Source organism: Bison bison, unplaced genomic scaffold (assembly GCF_000754665.1).
Source record: "Bison bison bison isolate TAMUID 2011002044 unplaced genomic scaffold, Bison_UMD1.0 scf7180017864220, whole genome shotgun sequence".
NCBI lineage: Eukaryota > Metazoa > Chordata > Mammalia > Artiodactyla > Bovidae > Bison > Bison bison.
In genome coordinates, this window is record NW_011494792.1 from 1,247,607 (window position 1) to 1,260,673 (window position 13,067).

The 13,067-nt window shown below is 39.3% G+C and overlaps 1 protein-coding gene across 1 annotated transcript; it reads left to right on the forward strand.

Moving 5' to 3' along the window:
- Positions 1-591: 591 nt before the first annotated feature.
- LOC104992627 (placental prolactin-related protein 1) lies at positions 592-12,496 on the forward strand. The gene is made up of 5 exons (XM_010845576.1): positions 592-748; positions 7,437-7,618; positions 9,497-9,604; positions 11,345-11,524; positions 12,155-12,496. Exons 1-5 carry the CDS (start codon positions 694-696, stop codon positions 12,344-12,346), a joined length of 717 nt encoding a protein of 238 aa, XP_010843878.1. The 5' UTR covers positions 592-693; the 3' UTR covers positions 12,347-12,496.
- The last annotated feature ends 571 nt before the right edge of the window (positions 12,497-13,067 follow it).

The window sequence follows — 13,067 nt, forward strand, 5'->3', positions numbered from 1 at the left end:
TAAATAAATGGGAGCATTAATGGATTATAATTTGGGGGTAATTTATTACTACTGTTGTAACTATAGTTCTTTTGGTTCTCTACTGCATCCATTAATAATTTTTATAAATATTAATACCAACACAGGGACTGCTGCTGCTGCTGCTAAGTCGCTTCAGTTGTGTCTGACTCTGTATGACCCCAAAGGTGGCAGCCCACCAGGCTACCCTGTCCATGGGATTCCCCAGGCAAGAACACTGCAGTGGGTTGCCATTTTCTTCTCCAATGCATGAAAGTGAAAAGTGAAAGTGAAGTCGTTCTGTCGTGTCAGACCCTCAGGGACCTCATGGACTGCAGCCTACCAGACTCCTCCGCCCATGGGATTTTCCAGGCAAGAGTACTGAAGTGGGTTGCCATTGCCTTCTCCAGAGAATAGGGTAGGGTCGGGTATATAGACATTCAAAATTCTCCATTGCTTAGTGCATCAGGCACTCAAGGACCACCCTCATTGAAGTCTTTCTTTATTGCTCAACCTACAGGTACCAGCATGGAGAAAGAGATAGCTCTACTCCACAGGCAGTAGAACCCTACTTTTATGGCCTCATGGCTTTCCTTAAGAAGCATTCCATGCAGCAGATTTCCTCCATCCCATCCCATAAGGCTGACTCCCCACGGTCAACAGGAGTCCTCACCCTGGGATCATTCCACAATCCCCATGGCTCCAGCTCCCAGCTTCCGTGGACACCAGTGGGCTTACAACCCTCTCCGAGGTATGAAAGGCTGCAGCATGGCTTGTCTATGTGGTCTCACCCTGTTCAGACTGTCACAGTTTAGTGAGTTCACTTCCCAACAGCTTCAAATGCCTCCCCCTTCCCAGTGGACGGCCATGGATGTGGGGATCTCTCCCCTGCGCTTTAGCTCCCTCATCCCCAGGTGCAGGCTGGTCCCACTTGCTCTCCTCCTTCTTTCTCCTTCCTCCTTGTCCCTTCTTTCCTTTGTCCTACCAAGTTCTGTGTGGATCCGGATGTTCCTTCTCAGTAGTCAGGGAGTCCTGCCAGGATTCACCTGGTCTTCTGTGAGAACTGCTGCGTCTTTAGACGTTCTGATGCATCGGTGGAGAGAGGTGTACCCCACTTCCACCTACCCCTCCATCATCTTGTCCACCCCCATTTGTGCATGGATTAGAAATGAGTTTCCCTTTCTATTAAGTAACATTGCCGTCAGCACACGTATTTAACTTTTGCTTTTTGAGGAGAACACAGGTAAGTTCCACTCTCTTCAGTTCAGTCAAAGAGTCATGTCCCACTCTTTGTGACCCCAGGGACTGCAGCACGCCAGGCTTCCCTGTACATCCTCGACTCCCATAGATTGTTCAATCTCATGATTAGATCATGAAGCTCAACCTTAGATCTTCACCTTATTAATGTCTTATACATGAAAATATGTAACCTTTAAAAATCTCTCCCTATTTGTCCTATCCTCCTGTCTTTGGCAATCATTTTTCTACTCTGAGTTCCCTTTTATTTATTTATTTATTTTTGAAACTCCTTATAGTTGAGATCATATTGTATTTCTCTTTCTGACTTAGTTCACTTAGTGTAATGCCCTCCAGTTTCATCCATGTCGCCACAGATGGAAGGATTTCTTTCTCTAATGGCTAAATAGTATTTACCTATATATGTCACATCACATTGCTTTAGTCCATTCATCTGTTGAAAGTTACTCAGGTTGTGCCTATACCAAGGCTACTGTGAATAATGCTGCTATGAACATGGGAATACAGATCTCTCTCTGAGACAATGACTTCATTTCCTTTGACTATATATCCAGAAGTGGGATAATGGATCACATAAACGTTCTCTTTTAAATTTCTCGAAGAACCTCCACACTATGATTCCAATGGAGGTGCACTGGTATACATCCCTACCAACAGTGCATAAGCACTCCTTTTTCTCCTCATCCTCAATAACATTTGTCCTTTCTTACATTTTTGGTACTAACCTTTCAAACAGGTATGAGGTGATATCTCGTGCTTTTGATCTGCATTTCCTTTGATTATTAGTGATGCTGAGCATCTTGTCATATATCTTTTGATCATCTATACGTCTTATTTGTGGGAAAATGTCTATTCTTTAAAGATGTAGCATACATTATGTTTACTATATTCCAATATATGAAATTCAGTTGTCTACCTATGTATCAACAGCAAACTATCAGAAAGTAGAATGAAGAAAACAATTCCATTTACTATTGCATCACAAAAAGATAAAACACTTGGAAATAAACTTAAGCAAGGTGTTGAAAGATTTTACGCAAAACCATTAAGACATTGATAAGAGAAATTTTTAAAGAGTTAAAGATATGTAAAGTTAGGTCACCTATTCAATGTGTTTCTTGAGGCAGGATTTGTATTACTATAAACTTCCCTCTTAGAACTGCTTTGGTCCATCCTCTAGGTTTTTGATCATCATGTTTTCATTGTTCTTTGTTTCTAGGAATGTTTTGATTTCCCTTATTTCTTCAGTAAACTGTTCACTATTTAGAAATGTGTTGTTTAATCACCATGGGTTTATGTTCCTTAAAGTTTTTTTCTTTTTTCCTATAATCAATATCTAGTATGATAGTACTCTTACCTGGAAAATCCCCTGGATGTAGGAGCCTGGTAGGCTGAAGTCCATGGGGTCGCTAGGAGTCGGACACGACTGAGTGACTTCACTTTCACTTTTCACTTTCATGCATTGGAGAAGGAAATGGCAACCCACTCCAGTGTTCTCGCCTGGAGAATCCTAGGGACAGAGGAGCCTAGTGGGCTGCTGTCTATGGGCTCGCACAGAGTCGGACACAACTGAAGTGACTTAGCAGCAATAGCAATAGCAGTATCATAGTGTTGTGGTCAGAGAAAATTCTTGATATAATTTCAATTTCCTTAAATTTACTGAGGTTTGATTTGTGACCTAAGATGAGGAGAATGTTCCATGTGAACTTGAGAAGAAAGTAGGGTACATAAATAGTTAAAATTGTTATGTCTTCTTCTTGGACTGATCCCTTTATCATTTGGTAGGGTCCTTCTTTATCTCTTGTAATAGTTTTGATATTAAGGTTTATTTTTTCTGATACGATAATTGCCAATCCGGCTTTCTTTTGATTTCCATTTGCATGGAATATCTTTTTCCATCCACTCACTTTCAGTCTGTATGTGTCTCTAGGACTGAAGTGGGTCTCTTGTAGACAGCATATATATGGGTCTTGTTTTTGTGTCCATTCAGCCAGTCTGTGTCTTTTGGTAAGAATGGAAGAAGATAATAGCAAATAAAATAACTGATAAAGGATTGCTTTCCAAACTACAAGCAGCTCAAACAACTCAGTCATCAAAAGCAAAGGCAAGAACTGCAAAAATAAACTAGTGAGAGCACATCAAACTCAAAACCTCCTGCATAGTAAAAGAAGCCATCAATAAAATGAAATGACAACCTATGCAATGAAAAAGAAATATTTGCAAATCACATATTTGGTAAGGGCTTTGTATCCAAGTATATATAAGAGACTTATGCAACTCAGTATGAAAAGAAATCAAACAACCCAAATTATTAAATGAGCAAAGGGAGAGTAAGTGTTTTGAAAACTCTGAAGAGTAGACTGTAGATGACAGACCCTGTAAATTTTTCCTTCCAGAACAAAAGCCTGTGTCTTCCTGGCATTGCTTTCTTCATCTCCAATCACCTGTTTGGTGATGCAGTTCACAGTATACATCCTTTACCCAATAGCAATCACTGAACACTGAGCTATATGTGCTCAGAATAGCCTTATTAACTATAAAGAACTAATAATTACATACTTTATCTTAAGGCATCTAAAATCCAAGGTGATTTTCAGAATTTTCCACTCCATTGTTTTCTGCATTCTATTTCAAAATTGAAACACCTAATATGGAAAAATGAGTAGGGGAACTCAGTAATACATGCATAGAAAGTCATTTAAAACTGTGAGCATTACTGGATTATATTTTTGGGGAATGTATTATTACTAATACTATTGCAATTTTATTCCCTTTAATTCTCTGCTATACTAGTGGATATTGATTTAAAATACTAATAACAACATAGAGTACATAGTACTCAGGGTACAGTAGATTGAGAAAGACAAAGCTTATGAGGCAGGAAGGCAAATCACAGAAAATTAGCAACGGTATCAAAACAGGCGGCAGTATTGCCTAGAAAGAAAGCAGAGTTCTCTAATTGTTTGGAGACAACACGAACAAGCAAGATGTGAGCCAACCAGCTTAAACTGTGTACCAGAAACCACACCAGAAGGAAAATGAAGTTCATAAAAATATGCTGATGCTAAACACCAAAATCCAGACAGTAAGATAATAGGGTAGGGTTTATGTAGATGCTGAAAACTACTCAGAGAGGTAGACATGGAAGCAAATACACTAATGAGCATCAGAAAGATCAAAGCACAAAAGGGTCTGAAAAATAAATCATCAAGGGACTTGGTAGTCTGATCAAAAGAATAAGAGAATCAAATTAGAAAACCAAAATATAAAGACTTGTGCACATGATAGACCCAGAGAATTCTCAGCAGAGAAAATTTCGGTCTTAGTGACCAGCGAACAGAAGCCTCCAGCATCAGGAACAAAATCCCTGGGCAGGACTCACGACTGTGCGCTTCTGGGAACAGCCTCAGTTTCAAAGTTTGGGCACCACACCACCTAAAAGCAAATGCAGACAAGGATTAGGGCTTGCTATGACACTGAATCACAGACAATAGTGTTGTTAGTTTACTTTTCTCATTCAACTATAAAGTTAATGAATCACTAATCAATGATAATTGACATCATCAGTTTCCAGTCAGATCCTCTTTAGTCATACAATGGATATCTGAACCTGTTATATGAAATCCAATAACAGTTTTTATAATTGAATTTCTTGATGTTTAAGTGAAGGGGAATTGCTTTACAATACTGTACTGGTTTCCGCCAAACATCAGCATGAATCAGCCATAGGGATACCTATGTCCCCCGCTCTTGAACCTCCTTGCCACCTTCCTTCTCATCCCACCCCTCAAAGCTGTTTCAGAAAAATATGGAAGCCTTCACAAATTTGTGTGTCATCCTTGGGCAGAGGTCATGCTAATCTTCTCAGTATTATTCCAATTTTTTAATATATGTGCTACCAAGCAAACACACGAATAACAATTGGAGGTATGTCATGGAAACATGTAGAATATCATATAGGAAACGAATCGCCAGTCCAGGTTCAATACAGGATCCTTGGGGCTAGTGCACTGGGATGACCCAGAGGGATGGTACAGGGAGGAAGTTGGGAGGGGGGTACAGGATGGGAAACACGTGTTCGCCCGTAGCGGATTCATGTTGATGTGTGGCAGAAACAATACAATATTGTAGAGTAATTAGCCTCCAATTAAATAAATAAATATAAATTAAAAAATAAGTATTTGAGATAAAATATTAAAAAAAAGTTAACAGAAAAAAAAATCATATAGTTAGTCATCTACCAATAGATGATCAATTACATTAGGAATTAGGGAATTCTGCTATATTTACCACCTCTTATAAAATTGAATTTTATAAGGTCCAAAGTTTCATGAAGGAATTAAGCATATATTTATGCATAGCACATGTATACATGCACATAAATATATGCACACAAATACATTTCTGTTATATAAGCTATTATCCTCCTTGCCTGTCACAATAAGCTCTTTAGTTAATGAGAGAGATAGTCACAAATTTCTCCAACTTATGTGTCTCTTTTTTGAGGACCACTTCTTTTATTTTCATCACCTAATTTTAAATAACCATTTTGTTCTTAGATACCATGCCCCTTTAAACTAAGAGCAGAGAAAACCTAGTAAATGCTGATATCTTATCCTTAATTAAATTATCACTCTTCTGGTAAATTGGAAAAACAACCATGTTCAGATCTCATTCAGGAGGATAAAATCTCTATTTTATCAGTTCTCTTGTCCAAACTCATTTCTTGCTCACTTCAGTCTTAAATTCTTCTTACTTACAAAGGATGCACAGGAAAAGTAATATTAAAATCACGCTTGTAAGAGTCTGTGATTTATGTTTCTGTAGGCCAAAGGTAGGGCCAGGAATAATTTCTGAAATATTACACTACATCATGGAAGCATGAAGGTCTAGTTCTACTGTCAAAGAGGAGATGTTTGGAGATGGTTCAAAAACTAAGCCCCATGGGTTGTCAGGATGTACTCCTGACCAGACAGGTAAATTTTGTCTCTAAAAAGTCAAAGTCAGGAAAGGGCAGGTCTTGTTTGCAGAGCCAATGACGTTGTCTTGGGTGCTGACCAGGTAATATTCTTGTATTATCATTTGGAGATTTATTTGCTATTTTCTCAAAGAAACAAACGTAATGAGAGGATTAAAGATGCATAAAAGTAGAAGAGCTGTCAAGGTACCTAGAAGAAAGGCTAGCCAGGAGAACCAGGCCCCCACACTGATAATTGTCAAAGACTGTAACAGTGAGTGTTTTATAGACAGAGCAGAACAAATGGATAAAACCAGTGTTCTAGGGTCACTGCTGTTTTGCAGTCAAAGACAAAATATTTTTCTCTTTAAGCAGAGTCATCATAGCTCCTGATGTAGTCCTGGTTACACACATACAGACCGAGGGGCACAGGCATGTGTGATGGAACATCAGGAAGTGAACAGATGAGTGTACTGGTGCCCAGTCACCTGCATCTGCTAATAATGGGACCTGGGGAAAATTACTTGCCCTCTCCAACTCATTGCATTTTCATTAACATTACTTGATGATTATAGTGAGATTAAGGCTATCTCACAGGGTTCCCGTGAAACACAAATTTTAAGATGTTTTAAAGCTTTTGGGAAAGTATCAAAGACATGCATGGGGTTACTAAGGTGAGTGAGCAGATCCAAGGTACAGTATCCTTTTTCTCTTAGTATTCTCTCTGTACTCAATAGTGGTGATCAGTCAGTCACGTGTTTACTCTTACCCCAGTGTGATGGTAAACCACACAGATCGACTGGACTTTTCTTGTCATTTCAGTGTCTAAAATTCAAGCATTAGTCAATGTAGAGTAAAAACATTGCATACTCCTAGAGGGCCTCGCTGCTCAGAGTCTGCAGAGTCCCAACATTAAACTGTCTTAAAAGAATGGCCTAAACACTGGCTCAGAATTAAGTTCCAAATGTTTGCAGAGCACAGAAGTACTTCTGGGAACAATTCAAAAATACGGGGAGTAACCTACTTCTCCAACTCTCTGTCTGTACAAATATCATCATCCATCTAAATTTACACAGAAGGTGCTCCTTCTTCCCCACCCCAGCTTCTACAGCAAGAACTCCTGATCAGAGCAACAGGGAAAGAAAAGGCTTCCCTCCACAGGATGGATTTGATGACCTCAGGTGACTTGATCATCTCAGAATGGCTCATGTTTTTATTTAAACAGGGTCCTGCCTGCTGCTGCTGCTGCTCATGTCTAATCTGCTCCTGTGCCAAGGCAACTCATGCCCGTCCTGCAGTCCTGACGTTTTTGTCTCCTTACGGAAATCCTTTAAAGACAGGTTTATGAATGCCGCCAGCCTCTCCCATGACTTCTATAACCTTTCCACAATAATTTTCAATGAGTTTGTAAGTACTCTGGTGGTGGTGGTTTAGTTGCTTAATCGTGTCCTACTCTTGTGACCCCGTGGACTGTATCCCGCCAGGCTCCCAGAAGGAAACTTCCCCTAAGTGACGGGGCTATACTATCCTTTAAACAAGAAGGCTGCAATAACACCCTCTCTCGGTCAAAGAAGTCGTCAGTTCATAAGATGTTGAAATCAAAGAAAGGATCAGTTTTGTGAAATCTCAAATACTAAGAAGTGCAATAACTTTTTCAATTTCCTTTCATTCATTTTCTTTTTTAATTTCCAAAATAAATGATTTGGTACTTGTCAGCTAGGAATGCCATAAAATAATACAATAGACTCAGTGGAATAAACAACAGAAATTTCTTTCCTCACAGTTCTGGGGGCTAGAAGTTCCAGATCAGGGTGCCAGCAAGGTGAGGTTCTGGTAAGAACTGTTTCTTCCCAGGCTGGCTTCTCTGTGACTCCTCACAAAGCCTGGGGCGTGGGGAAGAGAGAAAGAGGAAAAGACACAGAGACACAGAGTGAATTCTCTGGTGTTTCACATCATGAAGACGCTAAACCTATTGGATCAGTGTTCCACCTTAAGAGCTCATTTGACCTTAATGGGCTTCGCTGGTGGCTCAGATGGTAAAGAATCTGTCTGCAGTGTGAGAGACTTGGGTTCTATCCCTGGGTCTGGAAGATTCCCTGGAGACTGGAACGGCAAGCACTCCAGTATTCTTGCCTGAGAAATCCCATGGACAGAAGAGTCTGGTGGACTATAGACCATGGGATCCCCAAAAGCCGGAACGCTTTTGAAAACACAGCACTTTGGCAGTCAGGGCTCTAACACATGAAGAACACAGATTCAGCCTACAATACTACCTGACACAAAGCACTTTTAGGTGGGACTGGGGAAAGGAAGCATGTTGATTTTCTGGTCCTTCAGTGTCTGGGCTTTCTTCTCCAGCCTCAGAGTAAATAGCCAATAATGAGAACTGCTCTGCAGTGAACTGGGTGGTTGGAACATGTTAAACAAAGCTGAATCCCGGTCACAGAAACGAATACTTTGTAGTTTTTTTAATGCTACAAATTATTGTTTTAAGATTTGCAGTGAATAGGTTTCCAGCTACAATAGAAGGGGTGTTTACAATTGGAAACAATTATTCTCTTTCTAAGGAAGGTATTTGAAAGTTGCATGTTAATTCTTTTAGGTCAATCAAGGAGCACACAGTAGAGCAGACAGCTAATAAAGGTGGTGCTAAGGTTTCTATTAAATTCACATAGTTCTTTTTACTCACTAGGTTTTCTTTCATCCTCCATTTTGACTGTCCATTTTTTTTCCAACTCTTCCAAGTAAACAAAAGAATAAATTGTTAAATATAGGTGCATGCATGCACTCTAAGTCACTTTCGTTGTCTCCAACTCTTGGCAACCCTACTGACTGTAGCCGAACAGGCTCCTCTGTCCATAGGATTGGCCAGGCAAGAATACTGTAGTATGCTGATGTACACTCTTGCAAGGGATGCTCCTCACCTAGGGATCAAACCTGAGTCTTGTTATATCTCCTGCATTGGCAGGAATGTTCTTTACCATTAGTGTCCCCTGGGAAGCACCAAATATTGGTACATATGTGCTATATTTGGTTCAAATAGTAAAAATAATGATAATAATAAAAAAACAGAGAAGGGAAAAGGTTAAACTTAGAAAAGTTATATGTAAAATCATTTTTATAGAGACAATGTATAGAAAAGTAGGAAAAGAATGACTTTCAAATTTTGTGATTGCCCCCCCCCCATTAAAAAAAATACACGTCTATCAAACATGTTAGTGTTCTGGTAATGGGTTCATCTACTCAATGCCCAACAACCCTAACTAATTGCCTGATCACTTTCAGGATGAAAAATATGCCCAGGGCAAACTATACTATATCAATGTCACCAAGAGCTGCCACACCAATTCCTTCCATGCTCCCGAAGAAGAAGATAAAGCCCAGCAGACGAACGTGAGTCTTTCACCTGGATTTTTCACTGGATCAAATTAGACAGTATGTAGGGTACCAGACTTCAGACTATTAGAGGTTATGTTAACTTTATATGCAGAAAAAGGTGCAGGAACCGTAAGCGATTGAAGAGAAACTATATTATGCAGCTGATGAAGCATGAGCAAAATCAAGGGATGACTAAAGATCTGTAGTTGCAAGATAAATAACAGATCTATAAATTGTCAATGTAAACAACTTTAGTTCAACCCATGCATTAGACACAGGATTGCAGCTAATATTCTGTATGAAAACAGAAAATGAATGGGAACTTCCATGTGTAAAATATAAGGTTGCAAAATTCATGAATATGTGAGAAACACACCCCAGTTTTGAGTACTCCCTGTTACTAGTAACTCCTACGTGAGAGTCCTATACTGAACCACCCAAGCCTTCACGTCTGTCTTTCAAGGCTCTCCTGATTCTGCTTCTACTTCTCTGACACCTTCATTCTTCATTCTCAATGACTCCTCCGTCGCCTTTTATTCTTAATTTGTAAGTCTCCCCCACATGGCCTATAAACATTGCCTTGCTTCTCATGGCCACAACAATTGCCTGTGTTCTGAGGACAACACAGTTTACATATCAAGCCTCAATCATGTATGGCAACTTCAAATTTTCACTGTATAATCTCTCCTTTCTGATTTCCTGCATTATCTTTCCTCCTAACATTATTTAAAATACTTCCACATGCATCCCCCCTTAAAATTCTATCTTCTCTCTCTACAACCTTCTTAATGATACCAGCATTCTTATCCCCTGTTAAGCTCATTAATAATGAGGGTGAACAAGGAAAAAGGACAAAGAGGGAGAAGAGGAGGGATTTTCAGTAAGCTTAAATTTAAAATTTATTGAGAGTTACTACATGGCCTTACATTTTACTCAGCACTTTATGTGCATGACTATATTTAATCCTATTCAGTTCTCTGTTCTTTACCAGTAAAACAGTTCATGGCTGTAAAGAAATCAAGCATATTAACTAGAAATCTTCAGCCCCTGGGATTTTCAGGCTCAATTCTGCTAGTAGTAGTGAACTAGGGGGGACCCTCCACTGTGAATCCCACTGATGCTGTTACTAAAGACAACGCTGCGCCATTTTCTGCCCGGACACTTGTCAACAAAACAACTGCTCTGATATCAGTAGGGGGCTGGTGTGGGATCAGCTGAGGAGAGAAGCCTGTTTAGGAATGTCTTGTCTTCTTCCTTGTCTCTTTGTTGTAATATCATAAAACAATTACTGATCAAAAATCAATACGAAGGACTCATCTGATTCATTAATATGAATGAATCACTGGGTGACAATGATGTGGGCACAGGTGGAATCCCTCTCTCCTGGGTCAGGCACTGCAGCACATACTCACTTGCGTAAATACTTAGATTTTCTCAGGCAAATATACAAACATAAAAGAACTCACTGAGTGGTGGTAGAATTTCAGAGGAAAAAAGAAAATTCTTTATGTTATAAATTAGAACACATCAGAAGAATCAGTTCCTAAAATAACCTAGATTTTTAAAAATTCAGTGAAATGTTAAATAATAGCTTACATTTTATACTTTTGCAACTTTTACTACCTTATAAAATCTCCTCATGCACATAGAAATAACCAAAAGTTTTTTAGGTCAGCTGCTCTGAGCAAAGATCACATGTTACCAAAACCACTGAATTATGTTTTTTTAATGAGACTATTTCTTCTGATTGCTTAGATTGAAGACCTTAGTAAGTGGACACTCGTGTTGCTGTACTCCTGGAATAATCCTCTGCATCATCTAGTCACGGAGCTGCAGCATATGAAAGAACTGTCAAGCGCCTTCCTATCAAGCGCCACAAGGTTTGAGAACATGTCAGAGAAACTTCAAGCATTCATAGAGCGTCAATTCAGCAAGGTGAGCATCCTGCAGAGGGCTTTTTTGCTTTGTTCATGAATGAAAGAGGTGACCTCTGTAATGAGTAAGGAGTTTAGAAATACCTGATTTTGTAAGAAAAAGATTCATCACTACTATATGCTAGACTGCTACTACATAAAGCAGGAGCCTAGACATTCATAGTGATAGATTCTACTGTAAAGGAGTCAGAATTTCACTGCAATTTTTGACATGTGCAGCCTTCCCTGCATTGCACATAATTCCACCAAAAGCTTGCCTCTTCCTGGGCACTGGTGGTTGAAATGTTTTCAAGAGTAATAGTACTAGAGAACAGACTTTCCAAGATCAGCATTTTTCTTCAAAGTATCCCAAGATATCTGCTATTGAAGTTCCACTTGTCTTCTTTCTCTGTTGTCCTCAAAAAACGGATGCAAGAGGGAAGGAAGAAAAGAGAAAATTAAAACTGATCTTGAGTTCCATTTATACTTTTTAGATTTTTAATAGTTTTCTCATAGGCTGGCTCCAAAATCCATATCTAGAGAGTTTTATAGTCATATGTCTTCCCCAAATCTTTATTTGATAATTAGAAGAAAAAAAGATAAGCAAATATTAATAAAATGCATAAGAAGTCATTATCATTTGGGTATTCAGATTATTGTTCCAGTCTTGAATACGATGATCAAGGCTCGCAGTAGCTGGACAGGACTCCCATCCCTGATGTCCAGCGATGAAGATAGGCGTCATTCGGAATTTTATAACCTGTTCTACTGCCTGCGCAGGGATTCACGTAAAGTTGACATGTACATCAAGATCCTGACGTGCCGAACCCACAAAACGTGCTAAATCCACATCCATCTCATCCAGCTCTGAGATAGTCAAAATGATGTATCCCACAGCGGGCTACCTGAAATTTACAGCTTTTTAATGCATGCTTTGTAATGGGTCTCCTCTTAAAAAAATAAACACAGACGCTTTAGAGATGTGAAAATCTAAGAGGGCAATTTGGTAACATTTCTTATCTTCATTTAAGAGTAAATCAAAAGAAAATCCAACCCTACAATTGAGAGAACGAAGCGCCTATTAAAATTAGTCACAAATAGCAGAAGCTGTCATTACAAAGAAGACCATTAAGAGATTATGTAAGAATCACAGCCAATTATTCTGGGTCAAGTTATTAGAATCAAAGAATTAGACAATTGTTCATGGTTCTGGTCATGCTACCAAGAAGGCTGAATCTCAGGATTCTTTATGAAACCCAGCCACGACTTTCAGCCAACTATCACAGTGTTACACCAGACAAGATAAGTGCTTTGCACTTTGTGTAAATAGCATGAGGTTTACTGAACTGTGTAAAGATTGTTAGGATGCTGTCTTAGTCCTTCTGGGATGTTATAACAAAACATCACAGGCTTAAAAACAATGTAATGGATTTCCACAGCGGGGTCATTCAGGGTCCTTTCTGGTCACACACTTCCTACTGTATCCTCACACGGGGGAGGGTTCAGGGGGTCTGAGTGTCTCTTATATATAAAATCACTCATTTCATTGAAGAGGCTCCATCCTT